At 38.8% G+C, this 26,668-nt stretch overlaps 3 protein-coding genes across 4 annotated transcripts in view; 2 read left to right on the forward strand and 1 right to left on the reverse strand.

Moving 5' to 3' along the window:
* Positions 1 to 824: 824 nt before the first annotated feature.
* Positions 825 to 11,849, reverse strand: LOC111571616 (5'(3')-deoxyribonucleotidase, mitochondrial). Of its 2 annotated transcripts, XM_023274872.3 has the most exons (6): positions 11,720 to 11,834; positions 11,107 to 11,271; positions 10,049 to 10,149; positions 5,234 to 5,294; positions 5,018 to 5,132; positions 825 to 2,666 (listed from the first exon to the last, which is right to left on the reverse strand). In XM_023274872.3, exons 2-6 carry the CDS (start codon positions 11,248 to 11,250, stop codon positions 2,527 to 2,529), a joined length of 561 nt encoding a protein of 186 aa, XP_023130640.1. In that variant the 5' UTR covers positions 11,251 to 11,271; positions 11,720 to 11,834; the 3' UTR covers positions 825 to 2,526. The 2 variants fall into 2 exon arrangements, with proteins under 2 accessions (XP_023130640.1, XP_023130638.1); XM_023274870.3 differs by having other exon boundaries at positions 11,107 to 11,849.
* Positions 11,850 to 12,707: 858 nt separating this feature from the next.
* Positions 12,708 to 24,147, forward strand: cops3 (COP9 signalosome subunit 3). Its single transcript, XM_023274867.3, has 12 exons — positions 12,708 to 12,882; positions 13,877 to 14,006; positions 14,919 to 15,031; positions 15,409 to 15,458; positions 16,642 to 16,734; positions 17,022 to 17,201; positions 17,386 to 17,526; positions 18,783 to 18,956; positions 19,888 to 19,974; positions 20,329 to 20,442; positions 20,570 to 20,650; positions 23,299 to 24,147. Exons 1-12 carry the CDS (start codon positions 12,828 to 12,830, stop codon positions 23,350 to 23,352), a joined length of 1,272 nt encoding a protein of 423 aa, XP_023130635.1. The 5' UTR covers positions 12,708 to 12,827; the 3' UTR covers positions 23,353 to 24,147.
* A 298-nt stretch (positions 24,148 to 24,445) lies between these two features.
* The window catches only part of usp22 (ubiquitin specific peptidase 22), a 30,498-nt gene continuing 28,275 nt past the window's right edge, over positions 24,446 to 26,668 (forward strand). Inside the window, exon 1 of the mRNA XM_023274866.3 lies at positions 24,446 to 24,924. Coding sequence (XP_023130634.1) covers positions 24,805 to 24,924 — 120 coding nt within the window. The 5' untranslated portion in view covers positions 24,446 to 24,804. The remainder of the gene's footprint in view (positions 24,925 to 26,668) is intronic.

Here is a 26,668-nt window from a genome sequence, read left to right on the forward strand (position 1 = left end):
TTTCTTCAAATATGCAGTGACCATTTTCTTCCAAGTTGTTTACAGCACCAATTATGATGTCACACCAGACGTTTTGATGCATCTCCATTGTTGGTACTTGGTGTGACATTCCACATAATTATAGGCTTATGAATAACAGTAATTATAGTTTTCAATCAAGCCAATTTCCTATTACTTGATTCATATTTATATATTGTTATACAAGGAAAGTATGACGTATATTGTCATTTGAAATACTACAAAAAAGTGTTTATACGACTGAAAAAATAGTAGATGGTGTTTAAATCTGTGTCTGAGTTGTTATTCATAAACTCTGCTGTATGTAGGAGGATATCACTTGATAAATGTCTTATTTTTAATTAACTCACAAGCTGGCCCTAAATAGCTTTCCTTAAGATGACTCTTAATAGATGTGGGCTCAGGTTTTTATTCTGCTCTTGGGAGTCAGAATGTATGCAGAACAAGCTACAGGAGTCAGTACCAGAAAGGGTGTCGCAGGTATAAGTAAGGAGATGTTGATATTTAATAACCACTACTTTTTCATGCATTGTAATATCTTTCCTGGTATATTAAATTGAAAACTGCAGTCTGGATTAATAGCTCTGCTGCTTCATGTTTTTGTAACTGATATGATCTGCAGAAAGAGGAAATTACAAGAAAGAGCACAAAGAGGCATGTTCACCGTGTTTAGTTAAACTCTACCGCAATTACAGGATGTTTAACCACGAGGACAGGCGAGTCTGCAAACTTTAGTCAGAAGCATCTGTGAATTAATGTAACTGATAACAGTGTGTAACTAAAAGAAGTGTAAAAAAAAAAGCAAAGAAAGTAAAATGCACTTTTAATGATGCACATAAACTGAAGACCACTTAAAGTGCCCTGGTTGACGGGGTATTCTTTTTTTGTGCGTGGGTTAATTGAGCAAAACGCAGCACTAAAACATCCCATAGACAAAAATCAACATGTTTGAATTTGTACATTAAACTAGGCACAATAGCACAGCACTAAGTACATCTTCCATAACAAATGTTAAGCATCTCCTGCTTTGTTTCCAAAAAAAAGAAAAGAGGCATGTTAGCAGCAAAAGGCAAAAATCATGACTGGCCTGTCAGAAAGAAGCACAATGTGTTCAAATTCAGCTTGTGAATACTCACAGTGTGTCTTAAAAGAGCATGAAGCAGAACAAAGCAAATTTTGACAAAGAAAATCCACTGATAGAAGAATTTTGTACTAAAAAAAAAACCCAGCTTTGTGGCAAATGTGGATGAACCATGTAAAAACGTTTCAATCGATTTGCATTTTCTACTGTTAAATGACATGCTAAAATAAATAGAAATACTTAATGTTTTGTGGAGGTACTCTGAGAATCTGGAGTTTTTTTTAAAAAACTCTATAACTAAAATCTGCTGTAATATGCTTCAGTAAACAAGCTACAATTAAAACTAAGATAAAATCTAATGGAAATGAAACAGGTTTTATCAGACATAAAGAGACATAAAGACAAAGAGCTAACTGTATATGGCAGAAATCATTTATATAGACAACTTGTAGTAAAAATGTGTCTGAAAACAAACTATGTTGCAGTTCTCAACATATTTTCTCATTTAAACGTATTTACAATAGGTAATTTGCTTTTTTTTAAATCCCTTATTTTGCACATATTTTTAACGACTGATATATTCTGTACTTGTGAGGTTTTTGGCAACATGCGTGTGTGTATGTGCAAGTGTTTTGCTGAGTGTTAACTGAAATGCATAGATAATTGTGAAACACAGAGAAAAAACATTAAAAAAGAGCACCAAGGTAGCCATTTCAACTCTTTCCCTGTACGTGTGCATTTACATAACAGTGGTATGGTTCACTCCTGTGAAATACATGTAAAATAAATAACCTACTAAAACTTTTACAGTCTTTGTAAGTTGAGGTCACTTTAAAATGTGTATGTAGAGTTTCTGCTCTGCTCACCAGTGCATACAGTTCTGTGATTGTGTAGTGGAGTTTTCTGTTGAGTGAATCACTGATTCATAATGCAACACAGTACTTTGAACTACTAATAAGCCTTTTGTGTTGAAGGCCACAGATAAACCAAACAAACCAAAAACGGTTACAAACAAAATCTGCCTGATCTTGAACAGAAATATCCACAGCTAGGAATCCAAGAAGCATCCAGACTGCAGACCAAAAGGCTCCATCAACACCATCTGCCCTTTCAGACTTATCGTGTGTCCATTATGAATTCATTTTGTCTTCATGTTGACTCGTTTTCACTGAAATTGTTGGAAATGCAGTTGTTGACATGACTTCATAGTCGGTCTCAGAGTGCCCCCTTGTGGTCAAATACGTGAGCCTCTTCTCCCAATAGGGTGTACAAACTGTCTAGTTTATGTGGAACATATGACCTCCGTTTCAACCTCCCTTTTTAAGAAGTTGATGCAGATCTCGCCGAGCCTGGACGCTCACTGGTGAGACAGTGATCCTCAAAATTTCCACTAACTGAGATGCCAGGGTCATAGGTGAAGGAGCTCCTTACTGCCGTTTGCTGTCCAGGATGGCCCTCCAGTCATCCGACCAGGACAGGAGGCGCCTCTGGGAGGAGCTGACAGGCAGATGCTTGTTATGGCAGGCAGTGAACAGGATGTGTTCCCATGTTGGTTTGGGCTCCACGCCTAATCAGGACACATGTTAGGAATAAACATTATGTAACTACAAACCACATGTCTAAGTGTGTGGAGCGTACAAACCAGCAGATCGTGACAAACTGCACTCGCACTGTGGCAGCTGTCTCATTAAATGCAAATGAAGCTTTGAGGATGTATATAAGCAATTACAGCACCCACATAGCATTACAAAAACAGGATTATGCAATCATCCACCTTTAAAATATCAGTCATGTTTTACATTCATGCTGCGTGTTCATTATTTTAAGGACACTTTTATAAAACATATTCACATCTTCATTGTTGTATGTCACTGTTTTAACTCATCAACTCTGATACGAGCACTGTTGCTACGGCTTGTCCCTATTCATTTACTGCTCATTCACAGCTTGGCAACCATAATTAGGCAAGTAAATGAAAGCTGCTCTGTTGCTTAAATGTGAAAGTGTAACAAAAATATTTTGTTTGTAAAATCAATTAATAATTGTGATTAATAATTATGATCCCAATATTGATAAAAGTAACTGTGATTAGTATTTTGGCTATAAATGTGCAGCCTGACCTGCTTTGTTTTGGATGTGAGTTTAAGTAGTGTGCAAAGAGTATGCATTATTAGTATGAGATATAGACTACCACTCAAAAGTTTGGGGTCACCCAGGCAATTTCATGTTTTCCATGAAAACTCACACTTTTATTCATGTGCTAACATAATTGCACAAGGGTTTTCTAGTCATCAATTAGCCTTTCAACATCATTAGCTACCACAATGTAGCATTAGAACACAGGAGTGATGGTTGCTGGAAATGTTCCTCTGTACCCCTATGGAGATATTCCATTAAAAATCAGCTGTTTCCAGCTAGAATAGTCATTTACCACATTAACAATGTCTAGACTATATTTCTGATTCATTAAATGTTGTTTTCATCAAAGAAAACGGCTCTTCTTTCAAAAATAAGGACATTTCTAAGTGACCCCAAACTTGTGAAGGGTAATGTACTCTGCATTGAATGAGTTTTGATGGTGGTGTGTTTAATTTGTTTTTATTCGTTTCCTTTGCAAATTTAAAAACACAAGCTACAGTGTAAGGTATGGGGTTAACAGTAATTTGTATGCTCTAATTTACGGTGACTATAGAGGGTTACAGGCCATATTCTAAAGTTAATCTCTGGTGAAAATCAAGTTCTTTACCTTGTTAGCATGTCCATATGGTGATTTTTATATACTAAAAGCATATGATGAGCAAAATAAGCAGCCAGCGCCATGGCTGAGAATTTTCATCTTGTAACTGCTGTACTGAGGCTTTTAATATGGTTTTAATATGTAACGAAGGTAAAGAACCAAATCTGTCTACAATCTTAAAAAGGAAATGGTAAAGAGCTATATTTAAGTAATTTTAAGGAGGGAATGGATTATTTTCAGCGGAAATTCTAAATATATAACTCTGACAGATGAGAGATGAGCTTTTAGGAGCTTAATCAATGAACATAGATGGAATATTTCCCAACTGGTAACACATGCTAACAGAGTTTACACTAGCAGCAGTGTGTTAGTTTTGATTATATTTGGTCAAATTTACACTCCCAGCAAACCTAAACCAATACAGTCAGTGTTGTGTGAGCACATCAATTAGTACCCAAAAATCCTTTCTTATGTGATGTTAAATGGACAAACAAAAGAAATGAAGACATGAATGAGTAAATAATGGAAATGGGCAGCAAAACAGGTTTATGTAAAAGTGAAATAACAGTCTAGCAATGTCCTGAACTGATACCGGTAGTTTCTTTACTATGTGTTCTCCGTCTCAGCCTGCTAATGTTACAATACTGCCCTCCTATTACACTGCCCTCCTAACTCTTTTCTTGGAAGCAATTGTCACTATCCAAAACATTGAATATGTCGATATTAGGAGTCTACAGCTGTTATTTCAGCATGTCAGATATGTATTCAATCAACTTTTAGGGTCATTACGAGCACTGGATTTGACATATTGGACTTAAAAACATTTTGCTAATTTTATCCTAATTTGCTTGCAAGCAACAGCTGCTGACATGAGTTCTTTTAATCTGTAAAATTAAGGGTCCCAAGCTAGAAATGAGAAGCTGCTTCTGTCTGAAATCAGGATCAAGGACTCATTGTTTTGAAAATGCTGCCTGTGTTAATCCTTGAAAACTGAGCTGACAGATAAAGCAGTGGTGACTATGGAGGGTGGAGCATAGAAAGACGTCTGGGAGCAACATAAACAATGAAAAAAAAAAACCCAAAACAAAACATATTATTACTGTCTAGTTTTTGACTTTGTTATGCATATTGCTGAATAGGCACTGCTTACGAATGTACACCAGCATGTGGACAGCCCTCACCTAGAATGTCAGGCTTGTCATCTATGAGGAGGTCACCGGTGACTAATGTCTTGTCCCTGGTCAGAATGACCTGCTCCAGAAAGTCATAACCCAAATGCTTCTCCACCCAGGCGTACTGGACAAAACACAGCAGGTCAGACCTCATTGGTAAAATGAAGCATAGCAATCATTTGCAAAGGCAAAAGGATGCATGTGACTGATTGGCAGATGGCTTACCTTTTCATGAGGACAGTGTCTATAATTTTTTATAGGACTGGTGCAAATAAAGACATCTGTGCTGCGGAAAGAAAGAGGAAAAATTAGACCAGAGTGGAAAAATGACAACAAATAACAATCATGTTTATATTCCAGCTAATGTCCTTACAGCCACTTTGGTTATTTATTTAACTGGAACTGATAGGCACTGTTAACTGAAGACAGGTGGTGGACTTTCCCACTTAAGAGGAAAAAAAGTACAAAACAAGTAAGAAAAATGAGAGATCACAACATACGGCTGCTACTCCTGATAGGAAAACAGGTTTATTCAATCGCTGATGGCTGAAGAAAGACATTCATTTCCACCAGGAGAGGAAATGTAAACACACAGTTCATAACCATGACTGCTATTTTTAGACCTAATGTCACTGTATTGTGGGCTTCTGAGAAAGCGAGCGGAAGTGGTAATCTCAGCCTCCTTCATGTTGATTCAGATTACACTTGAATGAAATACCATCAAAGGAGATGCTATCACTGTAGATGACAGTTACAGGACGCTTTCCCCAAAGAGTGCATCAGAGCAGCCGGCTGGTTGCAATCACAAACTCTAACTACAGTTTGAAGGATCAGGGCTTTTGAAAATAGCGAACACTGACAATGACATAGGAGGTGTAATGAGAGCAGAATCTCAAGTGAAGTTTATACTTGTCTCTTTTGTGCATAGCAACCTGCGTCAAAAGTGAGGTCATTATATTACTGCTCGTACGCTGTGTGTTTTGACTGGTCGCGCACATACCAGTTTTTGCAAGTTGCCGCTGCTGCCATATATGCAACACACATATACAAACTATATATAAAAGATGGATGAAGCAACCGTGACATCACACATCGGTTTGTGTTTTAAAGCCTTTAGTTTGGAATCTGGTCATCGAATCGGTCATGTGTTCTTGGTTTTTTGAAACTGGATCTAACTGAAAACTTGAGAACACTATGTATGTTGATATGGTAGCCCCCTGTCAATCATGAAATAATCCCACCCCAAAACATACCCTGCTTTACTTGTCTATTTTACTCTAAATGGGACCAATTATAAAACTGATGTGTGTGTATATTTACACAGTACCATTCAAAAGTTTGGAGTCATCTGGACAATTTCATGTTTTCCATGAAAACCCACACCTTTATTCATGTGCTAACATAACTGCACAAGGGTTTTCTAATCATCAATTAGCCTTTCAACACCATTAGCTAACACAATGTACCACTAGAATACAGGAATGATGGTTGCTGGAAATGGGCCTCTGTATCCCTATGTAGACATTCCATTAAAAATCAGCCATTTCCAGCTAGAATAGTCATTTACCACATTAACAATGTCTACACTGTATTTCTGATTAATTTAATGTTATCTTCACTGAAAAAAAATGCTTTTCTTTACACTTATCACCCATTTTTGTACACTGTTTCCTCTCAATCAAGAAGGATTTTATCCAGGTCAGGCCTTAACACAGATAAATTAAATTTCCATTTGGTTAATCTACTTTCTTAGTTGAAGCAGTGGGGCATTCCATTTCCATAAACACTAGAGAATAAAGAAGCTTTGCAGTGTTTAATAAAAAGCCATAAGGTTTGGCTGCAGTCACTATCAATGATTACGCTGTGTTATTACATTTATTTTATTTTATTGCCTCATGGACTCTGATCTTTACATTTGTATTGTTTTACATAGTGTATTTATTGTTCTGTGGTTGTTGTCTCCATGGCCAGAGACAATAGATGCAAATTAGCTGCTAGCTAACTCTGGTGTGATTACTTATGCGCTGGCTCTGCAAAATAAACAAAGAAATATCATTTACAAAATTAATACTATGCTGTATTTAAACAGTCTTGTAACTAGTGACTAAGACCATAAATTCATTAAGAAAGTGAGAAGAAGGTTAATTTTCTCATAGACTTCTATACAATCTGACTTCTTTTTGCAGCCAGAGGACTCACCCACTGCTGGTACAAAGAATGCATGTTTAGGGCACTTCAATGTTGGCATAACTTTTTAGAACTGAAGCCTGCATCTATCTTTCATGTACAGCTTCGTAATGTTATGAAATGCAGAAGCTGGAGTGTATGAGGTCAGTCTACATGCGTCTCTGTGATCCATCAATGCAGGATCACAGGGATTCCTCCATGGCAAAGAACTTACAGAGGAAGAATGTCGCAAAGATCTGAAGAAGAGAGACGTTCTGCTGTAAGAAAATCAACACTGTGTTTGTGTTTGAATAGCATTCTTCCTGCACATTACCTTTTATATTGCTATTCTAGTGGTCTTAACTGTAGTTTTCTCCTTTTAAGAGAATACTGCAGAGAGTCAAGTACTAGTGGGAAAGGTTATGGTACTGTGTTGACATCCCTGTTCACATGTACAGAGACAAAGTCTTCAAGCATAACAGTGGCTGCAGCAGAGCAGGACCTTCAGTGGACTGTATGTGTCTATACAGGATGCCTTCAGGCACAGAACTGAGTTGTAGGTCATCTGATTTTTGAAACACTATCACTGTAGGTTTGGTAGGAAGGAAAAGTCCGCCTTGGTCGCATTTAAGTGTGTACAGTGCAAATAAAATACAACCATTAGCCTGTGTAGAAATCTAGATAAAGTATACTTGTCCCATCAAATGTGTGAGACTGGCAACTCAACATTGCCACCATGTCCAGATTATGGCAGGTAAATTTGTAAGCTCATCATGTTCCTCCAGTTTGGCCCTAAGTGTAGCCTAAAACCATATAAGTGAAGGTTTTTCAAAACAAGCTGTACACTGTAAAAATCAGAAAACGTTGGCTTGGGGAAAACAGAGGTTTGGAGAAAACGGTGTCCACCAGGACTGTCAACATGTTCCCACTCAGCCCATAGACTTTACATTGGAATGATGTCATGCAAACACAACTTTGTTTTATGGGACAAGTAAAGTTTCAAAAAATGAGCACCGTGTCTTTAAGTGACTAGTCCAGTCATTTGTTGCTTCTAAGATGGATTAATGTAACTCCTCATTATCAGGACCTCCCACTAATTCTCTTAAAAACCTCCAGTTGATCCAAAAGAGTACTGACAGGAACCAGTAAGACAGATCATACATGTTTTTCCTGTACTGCTTTCTCTTCATTGGTTCCCTGTAAAATCTAGAATGGAATTAACAATCCTTCTCCTCACATACAAAGCTCTTAATGACCAAGCTCAATTGTACGTTGAGTGTTCATAGTACCATATTATCCCAACATAGCACTTCATTTTTAGAAGGCAGACAAAGCCTTCAGTTATCAAGCTTCTTTCCTGTGGAACCAGCTCCCAGTTCAGGAGGCAACATCCTCTCCAATTTTAAAAATAGGATTCAAACTTTCCTTTTGGATAAAGCTTATAGTTATGGGTACCTGACAGGGCTGTCAGCTGTCCCTTAGCTATGCTGCTGGTGCTGGTGGACTTCCAATGATGCACAGAGCACCTCTCCTTTACTATTGCATGTCATTAAATTTGTGACTTTTCTCTCATGTAGTTTGTGTTTTGTCCACTCTGCGCTCTGGAGCTGCATGCACATTTCTGACTTGCAGTTAATGATCCAACTGGCCCAATGTTTGCTGTTCTCTTGTTTGTCACCTGTCGTTTTCTGGCTGCTATCCTGTTTTCTCTTCCCTTTACCCCAACCTCAAATGGCTGAGGTTGTCCTGCAATTCTACAATTTCATTTAGCAGACACTTTTATCCAAAGCAACGGACATCTGAGAGCAGAGACAACACAAGCAAGGAGCTAGTCAGGAGAAAATAACCTGAATAAGCGCCATAAAACAAGTTCAAGTGTGATAGGACCACAGTGCATAGAAGCAGTGCGAGAGGTAATAAGAATATTTTTCTTTTTTTATTTTTTCTCCCTGAATTCGGTTGACTTATGTTGTGAATTGGTGCTATGTAAATGGAATCAAACTGAAATATAAAGCCTCAGTCTTTGTTGGTTTTCTGTGCCTGGCTTGCTTGATTATTCCATTTTGGAGTCTTAATGTGGATGTTAGATGGATAAAACCGCAGAAACAAGCTGCAACACATGCTGGGAAAGCATGTTATGTGCACGTTGTTTTAAAATGTATGTAACTTGTGGCTGACATAATCTGCAGCTGAAGCATTTTCTGTGTAAACACACTGTAAAACTCTCAGTGACTCATTCACAGAGACTGGCCAAGAAACATAAATTCTGATGATCATTATCAACCATAAAATACACAGTGGTGCATCCCAAGTAAAAAAGTGAACCATCATGTGCAAATAAAAACAAATCTGATCACATATTAGACAGAGAGGTTTTCTGCAGCAGTTCTACAGCAAGATAAATAATATATATCACACACTGGACGCATGTCAGATGTGTTACGCTACACAGGATCCCATAATGTAAGATGATGGAAGCGTACACAAGCTAACGTTCACTGGTAATAAACTATGTCAACACTGGATTTAACAGGCCCTTTTAATCAGCCGCATTGGTTTGAGGAAAGCTATGGTGCATGGCAGTTTTTGATCTCTTCTGTGAAAAATTGTAATAGACCCTGGCAAACTCTGGCAACATTAAATATGCAATGTGAGCTGTCTTACTTTAAAACACTCTTTCTTTCTTGTATGTTCCCAATCAAAACTGACCAGATTGCTCGAGGAAAATACTTCATTATGTACATTTTTCACGCATTACAAGAGTGATTTGTGCAGCTTATGTATCAGAAACCCATCTGCATCAGACTTTGCTACATTAGCAGCAGCCAAATCGGTTTATATGTGAAATGAGTGAAGTGTATCTTCAAGACCTACTCATCCATCTTGGCCATCTCCTTGACCGCCTCGACTCCTCCAGGCAGGGGCTCCAGGTCTATGAAGAAGTCTTTGGACTCCCAGATACTGATGGCTTTCGCCTGGAGTCAAAACACACAGGGGTGTACAGCTTATCATCAACAGCATACACAGGCTCCCTTGGTCTAAATTTCTGTTACTGTGAATAGCTAAGGCAGTAAATGATGATCCAAATTCCATAAAGTCTAAAAATGTAACCCAAATACAATTGTTTTTCAATGTTTTATAGTTCCAAAATAAAAAAGCTAAAAAGTCAGATGCAAAGGTTTTGCAAGCTACTCATTATCCATCCCAGTGTACATGTGCTATGAAGAAAGACAGTCCAGAGGCTAACTTTGTCAAGTTCAGAAAAGCTGATACAGAAATTAGACTATAATATGGGCAGGGTTTCTTTAATATTTTAATAGTGACAAAGTGAGAATGGCCTCGTTCATTGTCTCTTGACATATTTTCTGTTACATATCACTGATAAAACAACAAAGACATGATTTTCTAAACTTATATAGGGACATATGAGGCAAGGTCAACATTAACAGAAATCTTGATCTGCAGATCTGTCAGTAACCAAAAAACACATGGTGACAAACTGGGTAGTCTATTTGAAGAGTCTCTTTACTGGAGAACAGTCACAATTAAATATGTTCTCGTTGTGAGTCACAAAATAGTTTTGTGCCATTTGGCTCATTGGATTTGAATTAATATAGAAAAACTAGCCATGCCTGAAGGGATCACTATAGTAGTAGTTTATTTTCAGTTATGTCATCATTAAGATCTAATATAGATATTGGCCACTTTCTGCTTCCTCAGATACTGCATGAAATCTAAAATCTACACAAAATGTGGACAAACGAATTAGCTTCAACTTGAAAACTATCCATTAGTGCAGTCTCTAGATGAGATACATCCTTTTTAATTAAATCATGCCCCAAGGAACCATCAAAAGGACATCTGATTCTATGCAGGACATCAAATGCGAATCTCAGCAACTATTTCTGTACTAATGAAGTCTTGTGACTTACACACAGGTCACTCCTCAGCTGTCCGTACTGCGCTGACACCCAGAACCCTCTCCTGTCTTCCAGGGCAATGTAGGGCTCTTCCGGGTACCTGGCACGATACTTGTTCAAGAAACCGCCCTCGAAGTCCGCCAGGACCCCGTCCATGTCCACCAGAACCCGCAGTCTCTTACCAGAAGTAGAGGAGGACGACATGTTTATGCAAATCCTCTTAAACGGATAACGGAGCAAAATTCTCCCTCTTCCGAGTAGGCGTGTAGTACTGACCAACATTGCTGACAGTGAGCTCCAGTACAAACACTACAAGTTATTACCCTCTGCAAACAGCGACTTAAAACACTGGATAAAATCCACATGGGAGCAGAAAAGTTTCAAGCATTAGTGTTGTCAGTGTTCTTATTCGTCTTTCTGTGGAGTTTTGTTTCAGTGCTAGCTTAACTTTTAGTCATTCTGACTGTTCGTCTGCTGCAGTCGAGCTAACCGTCGGGGACTAGCTGACAGGCTAGCAGCAGCAGCAGCGGGCAGATCAAATGTGACCTGCCTCTGGACACGGTGGACAGAGAGCTGTTTGCATCGTTTGTCAGGGTGTATTTTGTGGTAGGCAGCTAACACGAACCTTTTTTTAATTCCACACCATTTGTAACAATGGCTGTCAGAGAAACTTGAACTGTAACAAACAGTAAACAACTGCAACTCTGCGGTAGAGAAGGAGAAGTGCTCAGCTTGTTCTTCCTCTTCTTCTTTACGTTTTAGTTGGCCGACAGCAAACCAGCTTTTAAGTGCACATCGCCGCCCCCTAGAGGGCCGGAGGCGCAATACAATAAGTTTAAATACATACATTTATACATTTACACTATATTCTGAAAAGAAACTGCACAACAAGCCTGTTGGATTTGAGAGGAAACCGTTTTGCATTTAACATTGGAACATTTAGGGAATATATATATATATATATATATATATATATATATATATATATATATATATATATATATATATATATATATATATATAGTCAGTTTGTCAGTTATACAGCACATTTTAACAGTTGTTATATATATATATATATATACATATATATATATATATATATATATATATATATATATATATATATATATATATATATATATATATATATATATATATATATATACATATATATGTATATATGTGTATATATATATATATGCTGCTGATGAATATATATTATCATTTATAAAAAGCAGTTTATGGAATGGCTGAATGTCATAACTGAAATTTGTCCATTACATCAATTTAAAAAATAAAGGCATAATTACAGGGAATTCTAATTCACTATCATACAAGTGCTCCTACATCAAAAATCCCGGGGAAAACCCTGTAAATTGTAAATCAGCTCCTCGGTTTCATATTACTTCAATAGAAAAGTGGCACTGCAATCTGAAAGAGAAACCTGTAGCCCGTTAATACATAAATATGTTGAACAAAATTTAACTTCCTAAAGAAAATGCCATAAAGAAAATTATGACACTTAAAAGCTTTAAGTAAATCGTGTGTCTGGCCCTTTAAGAATCCAACAGTCGGCTCGTAAATATCGTTGCAGTCTATTCTGTTCTTCTGATCTCGCGATAGCTTCACCTCAGTGGCGGCTGTGTGGCCCCCTGTCTCAGTCCGGACGGAGTTGTTTCTGACGTTTGAATGAAAAACAGTGCAAATTACCTCCTCTTTGGACCCAGGAAATAATGGCTTCAGCCTTGGAGCAGTTTGTGAACAATGTGCGGCAGCTCTCCGCTCAAGGTAGGTTTGCTAAACTCATTAGAGTGGGAAGTATTAGCTAGGTGGCTAGCATATGCTATCCAATGCCTTGCCGATAGCTAAGCAGCCAAACTGGTCAGAGCCCTCTTTTTGCTTTATCATGTAAACACACCACTAATATGACTTTCTGGGGCTGCAAGAGTTCTGTAAACTATCACCAGAACATGCGGTAGTACCCACGGACGGCAAGGATAGCCGCGAACTTGGTAGCTCATCAAACATAATGTGAAAATTACACTTTTTGTTTTTGATCTAGAAAATAATTTCTGGGGACTGCCTACCGGTAGTCCCGCCCTGACCGAACATGATTGGCTGATGAACAGAATTGGCGAATATTATTGGCTCAAAGGCACCTGTCAATCGCACTTGCATTACCTCTGTTGCAAGGCCTTGACAGCACTCTTGACCGGCCGATTTATATTGAATTACCCCACAACACGATGGTTATAAAGACTTTAATACAGCTGTTTGTCTTGTACATTTATAAAGAATAGACTCTTGGCTTTGATAGACATAAAAGAATCAAAATGTTACATTAATTTGACCACTTAAACAATGAAGAAAATGTCTCAGCATACTTGGGGAAAAGTGTTGTCCTGTTCTGCTTTATTTGTTTTATTAATGTAATCTCAGTATATGTAATAGCTGTGAAGGAGAGAAGTTTGAAATGACAATTTGGTTTTGGTAACCTTTGCAGTTACATTTTAGTTTATGTGTCCCTCAGGTATCACAGAATGTAATAATAAATCTATGCAATGGCAATAAATCTCATTTCAACCACGTGATTGTTACAAAATAGTGGGTTGGCCTTTTAACATTGGTTTAAAACATTTAATCTGCATCTAGAGTTGCAAAGTAAACTGCCTTAAATGTTTGAGACATTGGTTTTGATCTTCAAACGACTCTAAGGACATGGAAGCAAGTCCAAAGTGGTTTAATCTCTCGTTGTTCTTCTGCCCTTCACCTTGCCCCTTAGGCCAGATGACTCAGCTGTGCGAGTTGATCAACAAGAGTGGGGAGCTGCTGGCCAAAAATCTGTCCCACCTGGACACAGTGCTGGGGGCCTTGGACATCCAGGAGCACTCCCTAGGCGTGCTGGCTGTGCTGTAAGTTCCCACTTCCACCTGAGCCTATTCCTCATTTGCTGTCATTGGTGCTGTTACTGCTAATAAACAACTCTGACTCACTTTGCTTTGCAGTGGACTCTGCTGTTGTTTTTCTGTATTGTGTTTACCGTTTTCTTCAGCTCTGTCCAACCTAGAATTCCCCTTCACTCTTGCCTTTGTTATGGATCTTGTATCTCCTCAATATCTCTCTTAACTGGACCAAAAAACTCTGTTACTGGTGTGTCTGCTGAAGGTCATTTTGTGCTTTCTGTGACGAACTGGGGAAAAAGTGGTAAAGTGTCGGGAGAAGACTGTAAACTATTAGAGAATGGTGCACATAACTTTGGTGCCAGCTCAGTTTCTAGATTAAAAAATAGGCCACCAAATTGATTAACAGAAATTACATTAAAAATCTGCATGTTACATAGCAAGTCTCACACAGGCATGATGGAGTGAAGACTACCTGTTGCATGCACAATTAATAATGGAGACATGAAGCAGCCTAGCACTGTAGCAATGAAGGGAATCTTTTCTTGTTATTTAGAAAGTAAATAATGGCGTGTCAAATATTTGAATGGTTATGAGTATGATTTTAAAACTTGAGCTCAGTTGCACATATTTAAAAAATGTCCCACAACTCAGGAAAAGTATTTTTCTAACAATTAACTATGACCTCACCAGCTATTTATTAGTGTACTTTTGCTTCCTGAACATGAATTCCCAATACAGATTGATTCATTTCCTTGTTAATTATTCATGCATTTTTCCTGCGTTTTTCTCTGACAATCTGAAAATAAACCATTCAGCCATTTTCATCTGGCATGCTTTTTACCATTTGATCTCATAGGCTTACATGAAAGTCTGCTTGTTTCACTGAAATGCTTTTGCTAACCTTCCGCTCCTTTGATCCAGATTTGTGAAGTTCTCCATGCCAAACATCCCTGACTTCGAGACGCTCTTCTCCCAAGTACAGCTTTTCATCAGTACCTGCAATGGAGAGCACATTAGATATGCAACAGACACTTGTAAGTCCTGACCAACCAACTTCTCACTCCTAGAATTAATGGGAGCTTTTCTCTTTCCTGTTTGTTGTACTTATTTTGTGTAAGTGTCCAATTGCACAATAACAGATTTCTGCACTGGTCAATGGTCTGTTGCTTCATGTGTCAAGAGCATGTATTTGCCCAATAATGCCAACTCTTTCTTGTGTAAGGGCTTCAGTGTGGTCATATATAGGTTGTATTGTTGCCACAGTTTGGCATCTCTAATGGAGTATGTATTTTTCCAGGTAGTGATGCTTAGGTATGTTCTGCTCACACATGTGAGCAGTGCATGATAGTGTATTACCAATCATTTATTCAGTCAGTCATACTTTTTAACACTTTCTTGTTCCCTCTCACAGTTGCTGGTCTCTGCCACCAGTTGACAAACGCCCTTGTAGAGCGGAAACAGGTAAGACTGTTGAATATCTCTTTAAACTCCAAATGAATCAGTAGTATACGTTAAGCACTGCTATGCACTTCTGTCTTTTAAGATCCAGCAGTAAAGATGTTTTTCTTCATTTAATTCTCCGCATCCTCAGAGGAAAATGTCTTGTCTTCAATGTCTGCTTCTGCATAGATTATACAATTTATAATGCTGTTATGCTTGTGCCAAACAATTAATTTTCATTTGTGATTCTCAGACTGCAGCCTTTGCAGTAGTCTGTAGTGCTGTGGTTGCCAATGAAGACTGAGCAAATTAAATATCAGTTGAGAATACAGAATGCAAGTGGGGTTTATTTGTTTGTTTTCAAGTGCTGTCTGTTTGTCTGCTGTTTTTCTCCTTGTCCAATCTGCCTTTGGTTTGCGACTTTAAAATTTCAAAGTGTATTCATTGACAGACTGGTGATCTAGTGATGTAGACAGACTATCAGCTCTAAAAGCTTTAGGACCTTGGAGTCTTTTATCCTATCAACAGTTGATCTCCATAGTGTTCACTCATAGGCTGTGTTTTCACTTACGGCTTGTATGTGCCACCACTGACATACACAAGTATATTCACAGGCACTTTCAAATTCTAAATAGTACTTGACAAACTAATACTTTATCAGACCCACTGTGCTTCAGCAGACAGTCATATGACTGTAGCCCATGCTGCCTAATAGAGAAAACAAAAACCACAACTTCCTTCCACCTGAATAATTGCGTTAGTGTTGATGTGTTGCGTGTTGTCTGGTGTTTTTGTGATCATTATGTTCACATTAAAAGGATGTATGCTTGTCAACAGGCCCATCAGGCATGTATGATGTATCAAAGGCCACAGTGCAGCATCTTGACAGTGTAGTTTTTGTGTGGGAGGAACTATTTTAAAATTTGCATACACCTTGCAGCAAAAACAATTTTCCCTCTGCGACAGTGGAATTAGTCCATTTTAGTCTTATTTTCATTGCTGTCCACAAAGTCAAAGCTCACGAGTCATCCCATCACAAGCCCAGCACTAAGCTTCAGCATCCAGGAGTAGCATATATTCCCTTTCCTTGTTGATCTAAATATTTTAATGAATTTTAAAGTGTGGTACAGGCCCAGACCATTTGTTAGAATGTCTCAGGACAGCTACAGCTAAAAAAACCTCATATTTTCTCTTCCACTTACAGCCATTGAGGGGTGTCGTCGTCCTAAAACAGGCAATAGACAAAATGCAGATGAACACAAACCAACTTACCTCAGTTCATGCAGACCTGTGTCAGGTGAGTAATTGGCTCTGCTGCATTATCACCATGAAATAAATCATCTTGATCATACAAGGTCTCATATTGCACACGTAATTTAGCTTCTAAATTATCTGTAGTCATCATCTAAATCCACCATGTTATCGTAATTGTTTTTGATCTATCTCTGGTAAATGCATGTTTGTTGGATATGCCATGTGGTAAATAATTCAAGCAGAGGCTGAGTCCCAGCACAGGTTCTCTCCAGTATGACAAGCCAGTCTAACCTACTCCATCATCCTCACATCTTACCTTTCTCCCTGCAGCTGTGCTTGTTAGCAAAGTGCTTCAAGCCTGCCCTACCCTTCTTGGAGCTGGACATGATGGACATCTGTAAGGAGAATGGAGCCTACGACGCAAAGCACTTTTTATGTTACTACTACTATGGTGGCATGATCTACACGGGCCTCAAAAACTTTGAAAGAGCACTGTATTTTTATGAACAGGTACTTTTAATGCATATCTACATGATTGTGATGCTCTGTAGTAGCTAAGGTCTTTGGTTTCTCATGTGACCAGTAATTCTTCTGCCCTTGTCACTTGTACCCATGTATTCTCTGAGGCTGTTAAATTGTCACTTCCTTTCTGGTGTTTCTGTAAATGATTACGTGTTGTTATTTTCCCTGACAGGCAATAACCACTCCAGCCATGGCAGTGAGCCACATCATGTTGGAAGCCTATAAGAAATACATCCTGGTGTCACTCATTCTCCACGGCAAAGTGCAGCAGCTGCCCAAATACACCTCACAAATAGTAGGGAGGTTCATCAAGGTGAGGATGTGTGGTGTGGTTTTGGCATTGTTCTTTTGTCACAGTTGTGCCCTGTAGTAGTGCCACAGAAATTGTGGCTGTCACAATCATGAAACTTTAGGTGGCGATCCATTGTCATACAAGTAAATCCAATTAATGATTCAGTTATGTTTGTCTGTCAACTTTGCACATCTGTTTAGTTGGGCCACTGACTGCCCCTGTTTTGCTGCACATCTGACAAATCGTCTCCTTGGAAATATTGAGCTCTCCTTTTGCATTTGGCTTAAAACCAAAGTGTGCTCATTAGGTTACTGTGGTGTTTGGCTTTGTAGCTAAATCCATTATTGTCAACCATAGCAGAAGAAGACAGGACAAACAGCAGGAATAGTGATGAAAATATGGCATTACTGTTTTTTTATTTTTTATTTTTTATTCAGTTTTCATACAAATGACTGGAAACAACTCCAGCGATTATGCAAAATGGTCACAGAGCTGAAATACTTGCAATCAGGCAACAATGTGATAATTGTGACAGGCTTTCAGACAATTTGCCACAGCTGGCAATGTCACTTCTTATACAGAAATCTTTGTTTACACATTGACTGAAAGCATATTCTCACAATATGCAGGAGTGCAGGATGTATTCCCGTAATAAATTTAGGTTGATGTGAACAGGCTACACAAACATAGTTAGTGCTGTTGACTTGCAAGATAGTGATTAAAAAGCTGTGTGGGCAGGCCGACTTGAATTTATTGTTTTATGAAGATTGGATATTACACACCTCTAAATAGGTAAAAGGTTGAGCCACGATGCATAACTATTTATACTTCAGTAGGTTTCATGTAAATTGTTAAAAAGGGGCATCTGAGTACACTGTTTTCTAGCTGGAAACAGTGTAGTGTGCTTATTTCCTGCTTGAACAGTTCACACTTACAGGCAGAACTAACAGTGGTAAAATGGTAAATAATACAATTACAACAGAAAGAAAGATATGCATAAATTCAACCACCCTTTAGACAACTGGTGACCCCAATAAATTCTATCATTAGAAACATTTTAGCTGTAAATCTTACAGTTGAGTAAGATTTTCAGTAATCTACTAATTTCTGTTTATCCATGAAGGAAGTGGACTGCAATGACTGAATAATCATGTATCTTGCTATCTGAACAAATTGTGTCATAAAGAAAAGATCTATGCCTGTAGCTGATCTGTTATTTTGTTGTTAATGTGTTTTCTCTCTATATTGTGTTTTCTATTTTTTCCCTCTGCCCTCAGCCCCTGAGCAACGCATACCACGAGTTAGCCCAGGTTTACACCACCAACAACCCGGCCGAACTGCGCAGCCTGGTCAACAAACACAGCGAGACCTTCACACGAGACAACAACACAGGCCTGGTCAAACAGTGCCTCTCCTCCCTCTACAAGAAGAACATCCAGAGGCTAACAAAGGTGGGGTGTGCCTGTGTATTTGTTTTAAATGGAGACTTCTTTGATTTATATATTAACACACGTCAGATGTCTTCACGAGAGAGTGTGGGTGGAATTCTTCCAGTCCTTATGTCTTCACATGGTGTATAGCTGGTGTGCTGGTGACATCAGGCTGGGCATATGGGATGAATTTATTCAGTGAAAAGACAGTGGAAAAATAGGGAAAAAAAAAAACAAAAAAGTTCTCTAAAATGTGTCTCAATCTCCCAGGTCAGCAGTTCATTGGAAGTCACAGTACTCCAAATGAAGGAAAGCATCGCCAAAATATGGGTGTGTGAAGACAGAAGTAGACATCTGATAACCAGCTGTTACTTATTCTTGGAAAGGAAAGCCAGACACAAATGAAACAAGAGCTCGCTGTCTTCAGCTAGAGCTCAGTCATTACTCATTGTAGTATCTAAATCATGATATGAGAGTAGATGAAATTGGTGTGAAAGGCTTTGCTACTGTTAGCTGGTATGATATCCTGATCCTTGTTGACTGTTCTAAGTAAGAATGAATATTGTCTCCACCTATTTGGTCATCTTACTTACATTAGCAATGACTTATCTCTTAAAATATTCCTATTTATGAGTGTATTCTAAAAGCACACAATACTCAGTCCTCAAATTACAGTCACATAGCAACATATTCTTGTATTGAGATATTTGGTCAGAGGTTGGTTAGTTAAGAATATTTTACTGAAGTCAGATGAATTGTAAACAGTAGTAGTAAACAAGCTGCCTGTGAGTTCAGGTGATTTGCTGATCATTTTTGCCTGCATTAAATTGAGCAATGTGAACTTAAATCAGCCAGCTGCAGACACCAAATACATTTTCAACCAAAGAAAAGTACTTTCACACTCTTAGGTTCCATGTCTCTCATGAATTTCTGTTTCACACACCCCTTGCAGACCTTCCTGACGCTGTCTTTGCAAGACATGGCAAGTCGAGTGCAGCTTTCAGGTCCCCAGGAGGCAGAGAAATACGTCTTACACATGGTGAGTTGGTCCAGAAGGACTTAATCCTGAAAAGCCGAACCAGCTGTCATCAGTCCTTAGAATTGATGCTGATGGAGAAAGATTATCGGTGTTGGTATTATGATAGTGAATGTACTTTTTGATAATTTAGCACAAGTAGTTGTAGAATATGTTTTACAACATACATTATTATATCTGCCATTAATAGTCTTTACTTTACCTTTAGCTGGTTTAGAAGTATTTTTCACTTTTTAATCTTTTATTACAATTTCTGGGGTTATTTAAAGTTAAATGTGACTATCTATTAGCAGTTTACTACTGATTGATATTTTGCATTGGATTTTCCTTATAATTCCTCTTGTACTTCTTTTGCAGATTGAAGATGGTGAGATCTACGCTAGCATTAACCAAAAGGATGGTATGGTCTGCTTCCATGACAACCCTGAAAAATACAACAACCCAGCAATGCTCCACAAAATTGACCAAGAGGTGAAGATGCACCAATCTGTTTTCAATTTTTCTCTGCTTTGCCCAAATGGTTTATATTGTTATACTTAAATATCTTTCTGGTAGCTACTTTTTTTAAAGTGACTATATATGATTTTTCTCTTTTCAGATGTTGAAATGTATAGAGCTGGATGAGAAACTAAAGTCTATGGATCAGGAAATCACAGTAAACCCACAATTTGTGCAGAAGGTGAGGCATTGTATAACAGCATATCATACTTTCCTCATATTTACAGTTGGTTCTATGTGAATATGACTGTGTTTTGCTTTGTGGCATTAACCTGTTGCCATGGAGTATGCCTTGCACCTCGGTACAAGAAAGGAATATAACTTACTTTGACATACGTAAAGAGTACAACGTAGTACAGTTCATCTGCGATGTAAAAACATGCCTTTCTTGGTATTCATGAATGATGAAATATTGCCACTGCATATATATAACAATCAAAAACTGTTTCTGTAGAAGATCGAAGATACTACCGATGAAAAGTTCAGTTTTCGCCTCAGAGGACCAATCACAAACATGAACAGGTCTACAGCTGCATTTTGCTCACAATAACAAACTATAATCCTACACCAATATGAGTAATGTAAAATATATAAATACAATTCATACAGACTGAAAGTACCTTTTTATCCACATTCACATCACTTCTGCTCAGTGCTGCTGCTTTTCTTGCAGCAGTAATAGTACACCTGCATAACGTGACCTTTCCAACATTGCCCATAGCTTGTCTGTATGACGAAGTGTTGAAAATAATTAGGAATTTACATAAAATTTAATCACACACAACCTGCTTGCAGCTGTGTGTCCATCTACACACTCAATACTCTCATTGAACTTACACATGTACTCGTCATGTGTAATTTAAATATGTGGTAACATGTATGCACTGATATGTTAATATATCACAAGAAAGAGCAAAACCAGAGTTTGTTGTTATTACAATTGCACATACCAAAATAATAATCTTGTGAAGACAGCTCAAGTTTTGGTGCACATATTTTTTCAAATTTCTAAATTGTACTGTATTGCATCATCACAGTTCTCATATTGCCAAATTTTAGTCAATCTCCACCACACAGTTATGAAAAGATGTCTACTGGCAGCACCTTATGATGAGAAAATCTGGTGTTTTCACTGCACTTTCTGAAAAAAACACAAGATACTGCATATATGACTCGCCCCGATAATGGCCACAATAGTTATAAAAGTAAAGGTAGTGAAATTATGCTGAAAACACGCCGGGGCTCATAGGGTTAATGCAGTTGCTGCAGCCAAAGCCAGGAGGCAAAAGCTGGCAAAAAGTAGCTGACTGTGAATGAGTAGTTTGACATGCTTATTAATATCACTGCTCCATCACACAAGTAGATCTGACTGTATTTACAACTGTGTGCTCCGTTAAATTGAAGTGTTGTTTCAATGTGTTCTTAATGCAGTTTTAGCCTCATTCTTTCTCCTGCAACCCTGGCAGTGGTAAAAGTATTTGAACCAGAAAGGAGGGTTAAATTTTCAACTAGTAAAAAGCTTTAGTGCTGTAATCAGTTTCTGTTGAAAGATCACTATACGAACACTTACAGAAAAATGTAATTGCTCCCTTCCAAAAAGTAGGCTTTCACTGTCTGAGCTCCCCACATCTTGTAGGACTGAATAGTGAAACCATTTTCCAAGAGAACACATTGATCAGAAAGCTGTGTTGTTATATGTTCTCATCTGTTATCTTGAACATAACCTTACCCAGAGCAGGTTAGGTGTGCAGCATAGGGCAAGATACCGAGATGATGTACACCCATATGAAGTGACCCACCATCATAGCCCTAAAATCAGGAGTTAAATCTGAACTTACAACATTAAACGCAAAACTTGCTTTACAAAGTGAGATAAGTGGGTTAGCAAGATAAGTTGTGCCAAAAGTCAGAGGTTTTAGTATCATGAAGCTCTGTGTTAACCTGCTAGATCTCCATGGTAACTTACGCTGTAGTGCTAACTTGGTCTGGAGCAGGTTATGTTCAGAGTTTTGGATTTAAATCAGCTTTAAAAAGCTTCTCCCTTTAATCAAAACATTTCCTGACAATTCTTCATGAGCAATATGTGGGAAATCACTGAATGACAACGTACAGTTACAATATTACACACTGTATACACCATGTTGCCATGGGAGCGCAACATGTATTTAGTTGGTGATGCAGAAATCACATCAGTATGTTTTTATGTTGTTTCCCGATTTGCTGTGAAGTCCCTTTACACTGCTGGTAGTGCAGCTGATAGAAAAGAGATAAGAAAACTGATTATTGTACTAGTATTTATTACAGAGGACATTCAATCAGTAACATTAATTTCACTTTGATTTGGCCAAAAATTAAAGCAATATCCTGTGTTATGGGACAGTGTCAGACCTGAATGCACTTCAGTACAATATCATGTTTGACTGTATGAAGTTTGACAGCTCTAATACAATCAGTTCATTTTGCGCCGAAGAGTCAAATGACGCGTTAAACACCCCCTTTTATGTGAACACGCACAAAGTTTGAGGCAGAAAACCTGAGTTAACAAAGAGAGCTGATAACCACCTTCGTGATACCCATTATCTCTGGCTGAAGCTTTAGTTTTGTTGAGCCGACTTTCACAAAGAAAGCCCGGCTATGTCAAACGTCCTTCGTAGTACAGCCCTCATGCCTTTGCTTCCTAGAAAAGGCCCCTGGTTACTTCATAGCCATAATAAATCAATGGCCATTGTTTATGAAAATGCCGCAAAGCAGCTTTTCAACCACTTGTTGTTCTGTGATCTTAACAGGTCATTATTCTGAAATCTGACACGCTTTATTTTTTGTTTCCAGAGTATGGGATCGCAGGAGGATGATGTTGGTAGCAAAACATCAAGTTATTCCTGAGGGGCCTTTGACAGGGACAGAACGCTGCAGCCACCCAACACGTTCTTCCCAGGATGAGTTGGATTTTTTTAAAAGAAGAAAACAAACATTCTATTGCATAAGGACATTGGTCAAGGAAAATCTAATTGTGTGGAATGATGATAAATTTGGTTATTCTTACTTCACAGTGTCTTAAGGATAACAAAAGATCCTTACGGAAAAGGAAAAAAAAAGATTACGATTTTGTCAGTGTTTTATTTATCAATGTTCAGGTTGGAGCGCCACTGCTACATTAACAGAAACCACAATAATAAAAACTGGACTTATTTGTTCCAAACATATGTGTGAATAATCTCACTGTTTGTTTTGGTTCTGCTGCATGATGGCCATAACTCAAGGGCATTACATATGAGGTAAAAAATCCATGGCTGACGAGGAATAAATCTGATTATATTCTACATTTGTAAAGACTGCAATGATCGTTTCCCTCTCACTCCTTTTGGTTCGAATGTAGATATCATCAATAGCAAAATCTGTACACATGGACATGCCCTTGACCAAACCCGGCACAATGGAGGAGTCGTTCACAATCTGGTGCACTGTTTTGTTTTTTTTTTTTTGTTTTTTTTTGTTTTCTTTTTTGTTTTGTTTTTTAGGTCGGATCCACTAGAGGTCGCTAGAGCACTGTACAGAAAAGCGTTTTGGCAGCTTGTTATTACAAGAGGTGAAGTCAACAGATGAAATCAAACTCATGTCATTTGGGAGCTTGAGCTTTGCGATTGTGGATCTGTTAATAATAAATTGTTTAAGAATATAGCTCTGGGTTTCATGGCTTTGTGGAAAGATTCTCATCGACTCGATCCTGTATCTGTGAGATGCATTTAAATCCTCATCCACTCCTGAGTGTCACATTGTAACATCCTGATTGATACAATGAAGCTGATTTATGCTTCAGCCAATGATTGTATTTGTACAGGCGGATGTGGTTTGCAGGAAAATCCACCAATCACGATGCAGCACTCGATTCGTAGAGGCGGGACGAGAAAGTTGGTACGCGTCAATCAAGAGCAGTGCTCGCTTCTGATTGGTCTGGCGCTATGAATGAGGGTGGGTCTTGACGAGGCTCACCGTGTAAGCTACTGTTGAAATTCCAATGCTAACCAACTTTAGCCAGCTTGCTAACATGTAATTCAGCGAATGTGAAGAACTACACATACAGCACCATTCTGGACTTAAACGCATAAATAACATTTATCTCGAAAACGGGCACACTGAATAGTTCGTCTTCATGTTTGCTACTGCGCTCGTCTCAGCTACTGCAACCGGGACATGTCCAGTTAGCCAGAACGCAGCAATCGGTGGATAACGAACCTGGCAAGCTAGCCAGTGAGCCCGTTTGGACTGGGTCTGCCGTGAGGGATTGGAACAGGTTTCATCGCTCAGAGGACCGTAAAGCCGGATGCTGTGACTACCATGAGTCCCGCAGGCTGTCCCCATGTCAACGGCTTCAAAGTGGACAACTGGAAGCAGAACCTGAGGGTTATTTATCAGTGTTTCGTGTGGAGCGGTTCAGCTGAGACCAGAAAACGCAAGGTAATGAGGAAACAAGTACTTTGAAGGGACTCTAACGTACCTCGGACTGTGTGTGTGTGTGTGTGTGTGTGTGTGAGAGTGTGAGTGAGCGTGCGTGGACAGTTCCCCGCCCTTCCACAAACAACACAAACATCCGACACACAGACACCCTGAAACTACTGTTAGCCCTCAGTCAGATACTATCACCGCTCAGATGCTTGTTTTGCCTCCGTTTGGGGATCGAACTAGCAACACCTGACTGTCTCGGCACAACTCTGTGTCGCAAACTACTAGCAGTTAACCCCTCACAGCCGAGCGTTAGCCTGCATCAAAGCTACACACCGCATGATAGATCACAAAGCTGATGTGCATCTGTTTGCATTGGCTTTGCGCCTGCAGTGGCTCCACTTCCCTCCACCAGCAGACCACAGGCCAACATTAGACGCTGGTATTTCCTCGCTCATGAAGCATCGATGGGTTTAAAATCAAGTAAACATTCGTCAGTATCACCCCTCCGCGTACTCTCTACCTGTGATCATCCTCAGTCTAAATAACAGATGCATCCCTGCATGACGGGATCAACAAGGTTTAACTGGCAGAGCAGTAGGGTGTGTGTGTGTGTGTGTCATCACATGAGAACAGCTTGCTTGTCCGTGCGTTCCTCTGTATAAGGGCCCTTCTCTTATTGAGTCATGTGAATGCCATAGATTTACATAACATGTGGCACAGAGCAGATGTGCACAGTGTTAGCATCTGCAGTGTTGCATGCTCATCTGCATGCATCCTGCACCCACGCATGCTCTGGGACAACCCTGTGTCCCCGGCCATGTGTGAAACCAGTGGGCGGTGGTAGTCCAGGAGGCATGTATGATGAATTGAGTGGTGTATTTTTTTTTTTTTTTTTTAGCGTGGCCTCCTGCTGTGATTGCTGGTTTCTCTGCTCCATCCTGCCTTGAAGAGCAGATAAAGCTGGCAGGAGGGTTCACATCCCTGCTTAGTGTTACCTCCCAGTGGCACTGCGTTTTTATTAATTGTGGCTCAGTTTTCCATTCAGACACACTGTTCTCGTGGGTGTTTCTGCTTTGACTCCCATGTACTTTATTCAGTGGGTGACAAATTTTAATCTAGGGGTTAATTGATTATCAACTAAGTGAATCACTGGATTCAATTTCATGCATTTCTCTGATAAGTCATATTTTTTTTATACTGATTTGGATGTATTTTAACCCATAAAATGAATTAACTTAAAATGTGTTATTTTTTAAAATTCTGATGCAGTCTTTATCTGATGTCATCACTATGTGGTCTCAAGCTATGCCTCATCTGCAGCACCTGATCTGATTGTCGAGCTGCAAAGATTAATTGACTATTTTTCCACTATTAAATTTATCACCAGTTACTTAGTCAATTAATTCATTCGTGTTTTGAGTTTTTTTTTTTTTTTTTTAAGAAAAAGAAAGAAAGATAAAGATAGAATCATCAGATTCCAGCTTGTGAGATGTGGACATTTTCTGGTTTCTTTACTACTCTATGACTGCAAACTGAATATCTTTGGGTTGGGGCTGCGCAGTGGCGTGGTGGTTAGCACTTTCGACTTGCAACTAGAAGGTCCCTGGTTCGCATCCTGGCCATCCCAGTTTGCATGTTCTCCCTGTGCATACATGGGTTTTCTCCGGGTACTCCGGCTTCCTCCTACAATCCAAAAATATGCTGAGGTTGATTGATTATTCTAAATTGCCTGTAGGTGTGAAAGCAAGTGATTGTT

The sequence above is a fragment of the Amphiprion ocellaris genome, chromosome 18 (assembly GCF_022539595.1).
Source record: "Amphiprion ocellaris isolate individual 3 ecotype Okinawa chromosome 18, ASM2253959v1, whole genome shotgun sequence".
Classification (NCBI taxonomy): Eukaryota; Metazoa; Chordata; class Actinopteri; family Pomacentridae; genus Amphiprion; species Amphiprion ocellaris.

What these genes read in the sequence shown, in the direction of transcription:
- LOC111571616 (XM_023274870.3), bottom strand. Translation starts at nt 11,376, where the DNA reads ATGTTGGTCAGTACTACACGCCTACTCGGAAGAGGGAGAATTTTGCTC. An exon ending in GAGATGGCCAAGATGGATGA is followed by an intron (nt 5,295 to 10,048) that starts GTAGGTCTTGAA and finishes TTCTTTCCGCAG; the next exon opens with CACAGATGTCTTTATTTGCA. An exon ending in TGACAAGCCTGACATTCTAG is followed by an intron (nt 2,667 to 5,017) that starts GTGAGGGCTGTC and finishes TGTCCTGATTAG; the next exon opens with GCGTGGAGCCCAAACCAACA.
- cops3 (XM_023274867.3), top strand. Translation starts at nt 12,828, where the DNA reads ATGGCTTCAGCCTTGGAGCAGTTTGTGAACAATGTGCGGCAGCTCTCC. An exon ending in CTAGGCGTGCTGGCTGTGCT is followed by an intron (nt 14,007 to 14,918) that starts GTAAGTTCCCAC and finishes CCTTTGATCCAG; the next exon opens with ATTTGTGAAGTTCTCCATGC. An exon ending in TAGTAGGGAGGTTCATCAAG is followed by an intron (nt 17,527 to 18,782) that starts GTGAGGATGTGT and finishes CTCTGCCCTCAG; the next exon opens with CCCCTGAGCAACGCATACCA.